The sequence below is a fragment of the Carlito syrichta genome, unplaced genomic scaffold (assembly GCF_000164805.1).
Source record: "Carlito syrichta isolate Samal-C Ts95f unplaced genomic scaffold, Tarsius_syrichta-2.0.1 Scaffold304706, whole genome shotgun sequence".
In the NCBI taxonomy this organism is placed as follows: domain Eukaryota; kingdom Metazoa; phylum Chordata; class Mammalia; order Primates; family Tarsiidae; genus Carlito; species Carlito syrichta.
In genome coordinates, this window is record NW_007248802.1 from 123642 (window position 1) to 136963 (window position 13322).

General features: G+C 39.9%; 1 protein-coding gene across 2 annotated transcripts in view; it reads left to right on the plus strand.

Annotated features, from left to right (window-relative positions):
• The window catches only part of TSG101 (tumor susceptibility 101), a 58264-nt gene that overhangs the window by 8636 nt on the left and 36306 nt on the right, over positions 1-13322 (plus strand). For both annotated transcript variants that reach the window (XM_008060703.1, XM_008060704.2), the window contains exons 3-4: positions 3467-3532; positions 5671-5834. In XM_008060703.1, the coding sequence (XP_008058894.1) occupies positions 3467-3532; positions 5671-5834 (230 nt within the window). The remainder of the gene's footprint in view (positions 1-3466; positions 3533-5670; positions 5835-13322) is intronic.

Here is a 13322-nt window from a genome sequence, read left to right on the forward strand (position 1 = left end):
AGTCGCCACTTCCGGCCACTGCAGCCTCGGCCTGCTGGGCTCCGGCGATCCTTCCGCCTCAGCCTTCCGAGTAGCCGGAATTACAGGCGCGCGCTACCACGCCCGGCTGATTTTTTGATTTATGGTAGAAGATGAGGTCTTGCTGCCCAGGCGGGTCTCGAACCCGCGGGCTCAGGCAATCCACTCACCTCAGCCTCCCAAAGGTGCGGGATTACAGACTGAGCCACCGAGCCCGGCTGACACTCCAACTCTTAAAAAAAAAAAAAAGAAAGAAAGGACAACACTTGGAGTTTTCCTTTTTTTTAAAAAAGTCTTTTCAACTTTGAGGTATGGCCAGGCCATGTTTTCCTAAGCCTTGGCCCCTGCCCCTACCTTGGGGAGGTGAATCTCTCTCTTTCTCTCCCTCTCTCTCTCTCTAATTTACTTTCTAAATAAATTATATTTTCCAATCTAAATATATATATATTTCTGTCTCCACCAAATCTGAACATAATCTCTTCAACCCTGTCTCCATGAAAACACATATTGAGCTAGTGCTAAGTGAAAACCCATGCTGCTTCCTGCCCATTATGAGACCCTTGGCTCTGAAGGCAAGGAACTGAATTTTGTAACTGAGACTTTTGTAAATTACACTTCTCTCTAGGGCTTTGAAAACATTAGGAACCTTGGTGAAGAGAGGTGGCAGGTAACAGAGAGGCAATCGGTTCTGCATGTCCTGAACAATAAGGACATGATCTCAAAGTCCTCTTCCAAATCCAGGGCTTAATTCCCCCTCATTTCATCCTACCTTATTTTTGCCCAGAACTTTACTGGAGCTAGAACTTTATTGTAAGTGTATAGTTTTTACTGCCTATAAAAGAATAAATTTTTTTTTTGAGTTGGAGTCTCACTCTGTTACCCAGACTAGAGTGCAATAGCATGCTCCCAGCCACTGCAGCCTCAACCTGCTGGGCTTAGGCGATCCTTCCACCTCAGCCTTCCAAGTAGCTGGAAATATAGGTGCACGCTACCACACCTGGCTAATTTTTGATTTATTATAGAGACGAGGTCTCACCAAGTTGCCTGGGTGGGGCTTGAACCCACAGGCTCAGGCAATCCACTTGCCTCGGCCTCCCAAAGTGCTGGGATTACAGGCTGAGCCACCCAGCATGGCCAAGAATAAATATTTTGATCAAAACTGACAGGCTCTAGTATCATCAAATCCTGTATAATTTTGTCTGGCTAGACCACATGTAAACCATTGTTGTCAAAATGCTTTTAGGATAAATAAAGTCCCAAATTTATATAAGGTGGTTTTTTGGGTTTTTTGTTTTGTTTTTTGTTTTTTTTAGTTGGAGTCTCACTCTGTTACCCAGGATGGAGTGCAGTGGCACACTCACGGCCACCGCAGCCTTGACTTGGCTGGGCTCAGGTGATCCTTTTGCCTCAACCTTCCAAGTAGCTGGAACTACAGGCATGTGCCACCATACCCCGCTAATTTTTCAGTTTATTGTAGGGATGAGGTCTCGCCAAGTTGCCCAGGCTGGTCTCGAACCTGTGGACTCAGGCAGTTCTCTCACCTTGGCCTCCTAAAGTGCTGGGATTATAGGCGTGAGCCATTGCGCCCAGTCAAGGTGGTTTTTAAGACAATGCCCAAAAGCAGAATAAATTGCGGTACAATTTACAGTTGTTACCAGTAAGTAAAAGAACCCAGGTCAACAGTATATAGTCATTGTGTGAACATCATAGAGTGTACTTACACAAAACTGGATGGTGTAAGTTACTATATACCTAGGTTATGTGGCATAGCCTATTGCTCCTAGGCTGTAAACTTATACCACATGTTACTGTACTGAATACCACGGATAGTTGTAACAATGGTATTTGTGTATTTAAATGTAGAAAAGTAGTAAAAATACGGTATTATAATCTTATGGGATCACTGTTGTGTACGTGGTCTGTAGTTTACCAAATCATCATTATGTGGTGCATGAGTGTTCTGTGTTCTTGTATCGCACATTACAGCCTTTTTCCTGTGTGTTGGTGTTAATTCCAAATCATTGCTACAAATAATAGCAGTTTACGTACTACAAATCATATGCCCTAACTAATTAATTACAGATACCAATTGTAATAGAGAAAGTATGTGTATGAGAAAATATTAAAAGAAAATGTCCATAGTTGACTTTAAAAGCTTTTCTTTTTAAATTTTTAATACTGACACTTGGGAGGCTGAAGCAGGAAAATCACTTGAACCTAGGAGTTTGAATCCAGCCTGGGCAACATAGCAAGATTCCATTTCTAAAAACTAAAAGCCAGGGAAGGTGATAGGCGATTATAGTCTCAGTCACACAAGAGGCTAAGGTATAAGGAACTCTTGAATCCTGAAATCTGTGGTCTGCCTGGACAACATAGTAGTACCCTGTCCCTAAAAAATTGCTGTTGTGGACAGATGTGGTAACTCATGCCTGTAATCCCAGCACTTTGGGAGGCAAAGGCGAGAGGATTGCCTGAGCCCAGGGTTTTGAGTCCAGCCTGGGCAACATAGTGAGACCTTGTCTCTATAATAAATAAAAAAATTAGCTGGATGTGGTAGTATGCACCTATATTTCTAGCTGCTTTGGAAGGCTGAGGCGGAAGGAGGTCGAGGCGCAATAACCATGAATGTGCCACTGCACTTCAGCCTGGGTGACAGAGTGAGACTCCAACTAAAAAAAAAATGCTACACTGATAGTACATTGGGATTGAGAATGAAGGAGTGGGGATAAACATCTGGTGACTTGTAAAATACCATATTAGGTTAACATTTAGTATGGTACCGTTTGATAGTGAATTTTAATTAGTTTTATAATCATGTTAGTTGGGAACCAAGAGTTCATATTTACTGGGACTGTAGAACTCACATCCATTCTTCCAAGTACTATAGTCATGTACCACATAACAATGTTTCAGACAGACTACATATACGATTGTGGTCCCATAAAATTTTAATAGATCTAAAAGTTTCCTATCATCTTATGACTTCTTAGCCATTGTAACAACTTTTCTGTGTTTAGATACTCAAATATTTAACATTATGTTGCAATCACCTATGGTATGCAGTATAGTAACATGTAGTACAGGTTTGTAAGCTAGGAGTAATAGGCTATAATATATAGCTATACCACTTAGGTTTGCATAAGTAGACTCTATTATGTTCGCACAGTGATGAAATTGCCTAATGATGCATTTCTCAGACATATTCCCATCATTAAGCAATGCATGACTGTAATTCAAAGTATCTTTTCTTGACTCATTCCAAAGTTGATCCCATTGAGTGGATCAACAAAGGATTCTTTGTTATTGGACAGAATGGATGATACACTGACAAGTTAGCCCCTTTCAAGGATAAATTTTATGAATTTTAACCAGTGTTTCTGAAAGAGTAACTTATATGAGAGTAGCTACAAAAATGCTCATGATTAAATCATGGTTTTTTTTCTTTCAGTTTTTAATGATGGCAGTTCCAAGGAACTAATGAACCTCACTGGAACAATTCCTGTGCCTTATAGAGGTAAATGTCTTCTTATTATTTATGTTTCCAATTTAGATGCATTTTGATTACATAATAAATATGTTGCTAAAAGAGTTATAAAATAAACTAAATCTACTTTCTCATCCTTTCATGATGATACAGAGATTTTAACTTCTCTTCTAATTGAATTTCAGTTGGCAATAACCCCTAACATTTTCAGATTTTTTTTTTAACTTTCTCACCAAGAGGTATCAATAAATAAGTGCTTAAATGCACTGGAGGAACTTAATGATTCATAGACTCAGAAAATCTTAAAACTAGAAAGGATCTTAGTTGCCTCATAGTTCGGCTTCCCACACCATTCAGACTTTTCTGACAATGGGAAGCTAGGATGTAGCCTTTAAAATCAGGACAGAGTTTTGAGTTTTTCTTCTGTGATCGTATCAGTTTTGTGACATGTTATAGTTGGGCATCTATGACATTTGGATAATGGTACCTAACTTGGGGGAAATGAGAATTCATTAGGTAATATATGTGAGGGACTGGGCACAGAACCTAGTATTTAACAAGCAGACAATTAAAAGTAAATATTACTTATGGCTGTGTTGTTGATAATGCTAATGATAGATAATTAATCTATTAGCCAGTCTTCCACTCTCTGCTAAAATACTTACAGTGATAAGGGAGCATTCAGCTTCATAGGAGACCATTTTGGTTTGGGGCAGCTCTTGTTAATTATTCCTTGTGACAAGCTAAGATCCATGTCCCTGTAACTTACCCATTGATTTCATGTAGTACCTGCTATGCATAAGGCAACAGGGACGGGGCTATAGAAACAAAGGTGAGTAAAGGATGTACCTTTTCTAGAAGAACTCTCACTAATAGAGGAACAAAGGAAATAGTAGATATTTATACTATTCAGTAATTGCCACAGAACAATAAAATGTAAAGGTGCTGTGAGATTACAGAGGAGAATAAGGCCACATGAAACATTACAGAGGAAGTGACATTTGAGCTTGCTTTTAAAGGATAAGTCAACCATTCATAACAGGATGTACATTTCAGGCAGGGGGAAAAAATACCTACTTGAGCATTGGCATTGTATGATAAGTTAGGCAGGACTGAGTGAGATCCAAGATTACTGACTTTGCCCTTGCCCTCAGGATATAAATTCTGGTGAGGGAAATAGGTATGAGTTTGTATTTTATCTAAACTAAACCTCTGTTACTTTATCATTCTTTATATGGTATAGTCCACAAGCCTAAATTATTCTGGAGCATTCTTCATTTTCACAAAGCAGAGATTTCTAGACAATGGAAATAAACTTATGTCTTAGGTATTAGGATATTTTCTATTGGAAATTTTTTGTTGTTCATTGTGGAAGTAATCTGATTAAAAATAATTCAAAGTCTCACAATTGTCTGAGGTGAAATTTATGTATACATATGTATATGTAAAAACTTTCTAAGGGAAAAAATACATCTGATTTATGTTAGATGATTCACATAGTTACTTTGGACATTGGACTTTGAGCATAGTAAGAAAAGACTGCTTTATGTTTTAATATATTAAATCTTTTGGATCCTTTGAAACATTGTTTATTTGACTATAGTCAAATTCCCTGAGTTTCCGTTTTATAAAACAAAAAAAAGGAACATCACTGATTTTAAATAACTACTACTGAAATTGCCATATGCATTGGTCAAGTTGTGAGCACCAATCAGCATCTGTTTAACAACTGGATTAAGTTTTATAACCTGGCTTTTTGGCAAAGAAATTTCAAGTCTAGCTTATTGTAATGCTTTCTGATATAGTACCTTAATCCACTTGAATCCATACTATCCCTTCTATACCCTTCCCAGCGAATATTATTAACTGAAATGGCAAGAGTAGCAAAGAATAGATTGGATCAGAATATAATTCATACACAATGTTTTACAGTGGCAAGCACACACTGGCAGAATAGTGATCAGTTAGCTCCTTAATCCTGCTGTTGTATTTTACAAACTGAGAATTTGAGAAACTGATCTTAAACAAAACTCTGAAACATAAAATATATGCTTGGGTTCTTTTTTTTTTAAGTGTTGCTTTGTTGTGGCTCTCTCTTTCTTACCTGTTAAGCTATTTATCAAAAAATAATAAAAATGGAATAACTGAAGTTTTTCTTTCTTTCTCAGGTAACACATACAATATTCCGATATGCCTGTGGCTGCTGGACACATACCCATATAATCCCCCTATCTGTTTTGTTAAGCCTACTAGTTCAATGACTATTAAAACAGGAAAGCATGTTGATGCAAATGGGAAGATATATCTTCCATATCTACATGAATGGAAACATGTAAGTATTAATAGTGTTCTGTGAATTAGTTGAATTTTATATATTTTGTTCACTAGCATGTGCTTTCTGTTAACACTAAAGGAGCATTCCAAAGAGGATAATTAGAAAAGACTATTTTATTTTATTTTATTTTTTCTTCTATAAATTTAGCTTTTTCCTTTTTTGTGTGTGTGAGAAAGTAGGATTTATTGAGAGGGCAGAAAAACTCCCACAGTGGGAGAGGAGCCGAAGGGGTTGCCCCAGAGCTCTATTTTTAAAAAATACATCTTATATTTGTATAGAGCTTTGTAATTTACATAATTCTCATATTCACTATTTTATTTGCTTGAGTTGAACCTTTAAAATGAGCAGGATTCACATAGTAAGAAATGCATTCAAAAAAAATAGTATCCTGAGCCGGGCTTGGTGGTTCAGCCTGTAATCCCGCGCCTTTGGGAGGCTGAGGTGAGTGGATTGCCTGAGCCCGCGGGTTCGAGACCCGCCTGGGCAGCGAGACCTCATCTCTACAATAAATCAAAAAATCAGCCAGGCGTGGTAGCGCATGCCTGTATTCCAGCTACTGTGGAAGGCTGAGGCGGAAGTATCGCCGGAGCCCAGCAGGACGAGGCTGCAGTGACCGGGAGCGGCCACTGCACTCCAGTCTGGGCGACAGAGTGAGACTCCAACTCAAAAAAAAAAAAATAGTATCCTGGTGGGATATATTTGTGGAACTCCAGTCTCATTACTCAAAGCATTCCTGTCAAGAATAATAGTAGAGAACTTCTGTTTCTACCTTGATGGTGTAACTGTGGCAGACTAGTGTTCCTCCCAAACTTAACTAGAAGAGCCAGAGAAGAAGATACAAACAACACCAGTTGGAAGGCTTTGGAGAGCTGTCGAGACAACCAAAGCTTGAAGGGCCAGGATTCTATAGAGAAGGGAACAGCAAAGAGATGAGCCAATATTCTGCCAATAACTTTTCCCCTGGGGTTATTTACTGAATTTTTTTTTTTTTTTTTGTGAGTTGGAGTCTTACTTCATCACCCAGGCTGGAGTGCAATGGCATGCTCGTGGCCACCCCAGCGTCAACCTGCTGGGCTCCGGCAGTCCTCCTGTCTCAGCCTTCCAAGTAGCTAGAACTACAGGTGTATACTACCATGCCCGGCTAATTTTTGATTTACTGTAGAGATGAGGTCTCGCCAAGTTGCCCCGGCTGGTCTCAAACCTGCAGGGTCCCAAACTTCTGGGATTACAGGCTGAGCCACCAAGCCCGGCCATTTACTGATTCTTGATACAGGGTAAAAGACTGAGAATCTGGGCAGCAGGTTTTAGCTGAGAGACAAGAAACCTGTAGAGTTTCTAACAGTCTCACAGGGCTGCAAAGACAAAAGTTGCTGTTTTATCTCCCAAAGTAGCTAGGACTTTTAAGATCCGAGATTTGGGAGAAAAGCCACAAAGAAGTGTCAGATACTATGAGTTACTACCCTTAAGAAATATGCTGAGACCGGGCTCAGTGGCTCAACCTGTAATACCAGCACTTTGGGATGCTGAGGTGAGTAAATTGCCTGAACTGGCAGGTTCAAAACCTGCCCAGGTAACTTGGCGAGACCTTGTCTCTACAATAAATCAAAAAAATTAGCCTGACCTGGTAGCACATACCTGTAGTTCCTGCTACTTGGAAGGCTGAGATGAAAGGTTTGCTGGAGCCCAGCAGGTCAACTGCACCCCAGCCTGGGTGATAGAGTGAGACTCCAACTCAAAAAAAGAAAGAAAGAACTGCTTTGACCAGGCACGGTGGCTCATGCCTATAATCCCAACACTTTGGCCGAGGTGAGAGGATTGCCTGAGTCCGCAGGTTCGAGACCAGCCTGGGCAACTCAGCAAGACCTCATCTCTACAATAAATAAAAAAATTAGCCGGTAGCCGGGCATAGTGACCCGTGCCTGTAGTTCCAGCTACTTGGAAGGCTGAGGCTGAAGGATTGCCTGAGCCCAGTAGGTCAGGTTGTGGTGGCCGGGAGCATGCCACTGCCCTCCTGCCTGGGTGATAGAGTGAGACTCCAACTCAAAAAAAAAAAAAAAAAGAAAGAAATATGCTGAATTCCTAAGCTTCAAAGACAAGATGCTAAAATAAAACTAAGAAGCCCTCTGAAAAACACAGCCAAGTTTTTAGCAGTCTCAGGTTGAGGAGGCAATTGTAGTTCAGAACCTTATCAAGAAGAAGGATTACAAGTAAACATCCTAGGCTCTTAGTTGTCACCACTGGAGAAACACATCTTAGGAGGGAGAACTTAGAGGTAGAATGAGCCTTAGAAAAACCCAACCTTTAGTCAACTCAGTCCCTGATTTTATTAAGGTAATCCTCACTGTATTTGCCTGCCACAGGTTAGGGTGAACCCTTGCTGGAGAAAGTGATGGAAGGTAATGCATAGATCCTTTATAAATTTTCACACACAATGTCTAGCACACAGTTTAAAATTATCAAGTATACCAAGAAAGAGAACCAAGAGGGGAAAAAAAGAAAATAGAAACAGGACATTCCCTGCCCTCCCCCCCATATGCAAGTAACCAGTTATCAGACACAGACTTGAAAATGATTGTGATAATCGTGTTCAAGAAGATAGATGACAAAATCGACAACTGTACTGAAAAAAGAACCAAGTGGAAATTTTAAAACTCATGAACAGGAAAGTAAGAACTCAAGTTGGGTGCAGTGATTCATGCCTGTAATCCCAACCCTTTGGGAGGCTGAGGTGAAAAGATTGCTTGACCCCAGGGGTTTGAGATCAGCCTGGGTAACATAGTAAGACCTCATCTGTACAAAAAGTAAAATAATTAGTTGTGTGTGTTGGCACATGCCTGTATTCCCAGGTTCTCTGTGTGAGAGAATTGCTTGAGCCCAGGAACCTGAGGTTGTAGTGAGCAATGATCATGCCATTGCACCCCAGCCTGTGCTGCAGACTGAGACCCTAGCTCAAGAAAAAAGAAATTAACAACTCAATAAATGGGTTTAATAGCATATTGCACTAAGTAGAATAGAAGATTAATAAACTGGTAGGTGAATGCTTTATGTTTTTTAATACTATTGATCTAGGAGTAGACCTAAACAAAAGATATACAAGTCTTTTATGGAGAAGATTTTAAGCTTTGTTGAAGAACATTGAAGAAGACCTCAGTCAAAAGAAAGAGAACTTTATTCGTGGATTGGAAGACTACTATAAGAATGTTGGTTTTTTTGGCTGGGCGCAGTGTCTCAAGCCTGTAATCCTAGCACTTTGGGAGGCAGAGATGAGAGGATTGCCTGAGCTCAGGGGTTCAAGACCAGCTGGAACAGTTGGATTCCTACTCATACAATACACATAACTCAATTTCAGGTAGATTGTGAAAGACAAAAGGATAAGTCTTTTAGAAGATAATATAGGAAACCGTTTTCATGATCTTGAATTAGGTGAGGATTTTCTTAACAAGACAGCCAAAACATTTTCTGTAACGGAAAAGATGAATACTTTTTACCTTGAGTTTACACAAATTAAAAACTTCTGTTCATAAAAGACACATTAAAAAGTATGAAAAGACTAACCATACACTCAAAGAATATATTTTTTACACTTAAGAATAATACCCAAAATATGTAAACAAGTTTTGAGTCATTAAGCAAAAGAAACCTAATAGAAATGTAAATGAAAGGTTTGAACAAGTATGGTACTTGTTCATAACTATGTAGCACTGAAAATGTATTACCTATAACGATACTCTTTAAGGAGTGACTCTTAAAAATATTGCTAAACAAAAGAATTAAGTCTGAATAAAATATATGGTTTTGGCCTGGCTCGGTGGCTCAGCCTGTAATCCCAGCATTTTGGGAGGCCGAGGTGAGTGGATGGTCTGAGCCCACAGGTTCGAGACCAGCCTGGGCAACTTGGCGAGACCTCATCTCTACAATAAAAAAAATTAAAAATAAAAATAAATTAGCTGTGTGTTGTAGCGTACACCTGTAGTTTCGGCTACTTGGAAGGCTGAGGCAGAAGGATTGCTGGAGCCCAGCAGCTCGAGACTGTGGTGGCTGTGAGTGTGCCACTGCACTCTAGCCAGGCGATGGAGTGAGACTCCAACTCAAATAAAATAAAATAAAAAGAATATATAGTTTTATTTAACTCATGACATTCAAAAACAGGCAAAATTGAACATTATACAGTTTAGGAACTCATTCATAAAGTTGCATGCTTAGAATAAAGCAAAAGAATGACTATCCACTAAGTCAGAAGTGGTCACCTCAAGAGTAGATGGAAGGGGTGCAGTCAGGAAGGGAAACCTGAGACGCTTCTAAGTTATTGGCAGTCTTCTATCTCTTAACTTGGGTAATGGCCGCACAGGTATTTTCTCATTACTCTTTAAAGCTACATATGCATACTCTTTAAAGTTACATACTTTTTATTTTTGAATCAGGGTCTCACTCTGTCACCAAAGCTAGAGTACAGTGACACGATCACAGCCTAATGCAGCCTCAACTTCTGGGCTCAGACAATACTTCCACTTCAGCAGGCGCATGCCACCACACTCAGCTAATTTTTTTGTGAAATACTAATTGCCATTGAAACGTGTGCTGTACTTTTAAAAGTTAAACTAGAAATTTCCTCAATAGCATTAGCTGTATTTCAAGTGCTCAAGAAGCCATATAGTGACTTTCAGAAGTTTTGTCAGACAGTGCAGGTTTAGAGAATTTCGTTTATCTTTTATATATCTTCAGGAAAAGGTAAACAGAAATACTTGTGTACCACCTGGTCAACATCCAAAAATTAGATTTTGCATTATTAGCAAATATTTACAAAGTAATTATTTCTGCAAAAATATTGGCCTCCATGATACAAATAAAAATTATGTCCGGGTGTGGTTGCTCACGCCTATAATCCCAGCACTTTGAGCAACTGAGGTGAGAGGAGAGTCTGAGCACACAGATTCGAGACCAGCCTGGGCAACTTGGTGAGACCTCATCTCTATAATAAATCAAAAAAATTAGCTGGGCATGGTAGTAGTTCAGTTCCAGCTACTTGGAAAGCTGAGGTGGAAGGAACAGTCCAGCAGGTCAAGGCAGCGGTGGCCGTAGCATGCCACTGCACTTCAGCCTGGGTAACAGAGTGAGATTCCAATTAAAAAAAAAAAAAAAGTATGTGGTTAGACTAAGCTTCTAAAGAATAAGTCTTTAAACTAGTAAAGTAACAATCACTTTGAAATTATAAACTTCAATGTTTTAAAAATACTTCTGTTATCCAAATATTCATCAGTAGATGAACAGATAAACAAAATGTGGTATATTCATAAGATGCAAAATTATTCAGCCATAAAAGGGATACTGATACATGCTACAATATAGATGAATCTTGAAAACATGCTAAAGTGAAAAAGTCAGACACAAAAGATCACATATTATATGATTCTATTTATAACCAATATCCAGGAAAGACAAATTCACAGAGACAGAAAGCAGATTAGGGACTAGGAAATGAGCAGAATGGAGAACCACAGCAAATGGAAAGAGGTTTTTTGTTTTTTTTAAAAAATCTGTAACTGTATTTCCCAGAATTACTTTTCCTGTATGGTACCAAGTTCCAGTTGACCACAAGAGAAATTTGCTTGAGACTTAAAAAGTATAAGTGAATACTTACCTGGTAGGGGAGATACCATGATCATGAAGGTGGTTTTCCCAGGGCGAGGCTTATCCATTGCACTCCGGATGTGCTGACTCCTGCGATTTTCCCAAATGTGGGAAACTCGACTGCATAATTTGTGGTAGTGGGGGACTGTGTTCGCGCTCTCCCCTAAAAAAAAAAAAAAAAAGTATAAGTGAAGGGGCGGACATTTTAATATTCTGAAGTCATTATGTGATGAGGGTTTCTTTTTAGGGGTGATGAAAATGTTCTAAAATTAGGCAGTGGTTAAAAAAATAAAATTAGTGATAATGATTGCACAATTCTGCAAATATATTAAAAATCACTGGTTTAAAAAAAGATGTGTGCTTTAAAAGGGTAAATTTTACAGTATGTGAATTATATCTTAAAAAGAGGTTATAGGAGGTTATGATTGAGTTTGGGAGTTTTGTTGAATGAAAAAATTGGAGAGAGATAAAAGCGTGTGGTCTTGGGCAACCCCATCGAGTCCCCTCCCACTGTGGGAGCTTTTCTGTCTTCTCAATAAATCTTGCTTTAAAAAAAAAAAAGTGTGTAGTCTCAATCAATAGCTACCCCCACACATACCAGCCATCATCCTCAGTGCATATCCGTGAGTTCAGCATAGATACTGTGCATGTTTCCCCCCAGTCTCAGCATATAATTTCACAAACACAAGAAAAGTATTGGAAATGTGAGCATAAGCAGGTTTTCGCAGGAAGCTTTGGGAAATGTTATTTATTGTTACCTTCCATAAGTTGAATGAAAATTAAACAAATGAGGTGAGTTTGGTTCTTTGGAAAGGAGAAAATTACCACTGAACTTCTATTGAGAATTAAAAGAAGTTATAGCACAAGGTGTTGTCACTCATGTCTGTAATCCCATCTACTCAGGAGGCCAAGATGGGAGGATTGCTTGATTCCAGGAGTTCAAGTCTAGCCTGGCAACATAATGAGACTTCTTCTCTAAAACAGTTAAAAAGGGATTGGACGCGGTAGCCCATGCCTGTAATCCCAGCCCTTTGAGAGACCAAGGCAGAAGGATCGCTTGAGCCCAGGAATTCAAGACCAGTCTGGACAACATAGCGAGACCCAATCTTTACAAAAATATCTAAAAACTAGTTGGATCTGGTGATGCACACCTGTAGACCAGCTACTCAGGAGACTGAGATGGGAGGATCATTCCTGCCCAGGAGTTCTAGGCTGTGGTGAGCCATGGATCATGCCACTGCACTCCAGCCTGGGTGACAGAGCAGGACCCCAACTCAAAAAAACAAATTATAGCCGGGCTCGGTGGCTCAGCCTGTAATCCCACACCTTTGGGATGCTGAGGTGAGTGGATTGCCTGAGCCCGCAGGTTCGAGACCCACCTGGGCAGGCAAGACCTCATCTCAACAATAAATCAAAAAATTAGCTGGGCGTGGTAGCGCGCACCTGTAATTCTGGCTACTCGGAAGGCTGAGGAGGAAGGAGCGCCGGAGCCCAGCAGGTCGAGGCTGCGGTGGCCGGGAGCAGCCACTGCACTCCAGTCTGAGCGACAGAGATAGACTCCAACTCAAAAAAAAAAAAAAACAAATTATGAAGATGGTTAGCTGATCAAGGTGATTGAGTAATCCTTCAGAACTCCTGAATGAAGTATATGAGATGAGATAAACACAAACAGATTAAAGAATAAAAATAGCCTGTAATCCCACGCCTTGGGAAGCTGAGGTGAGTGGATTGCCTGAGCCCGCGGGTTCGAGACCCACCTGGGCAACTTGGTAAGATCTCATCTCTACAATAAATCAAAAAATCAGCTGGGCGTGGTAGCACATGCCTGTAATTCCGGCTACTCGGAAGGCTGAGGCG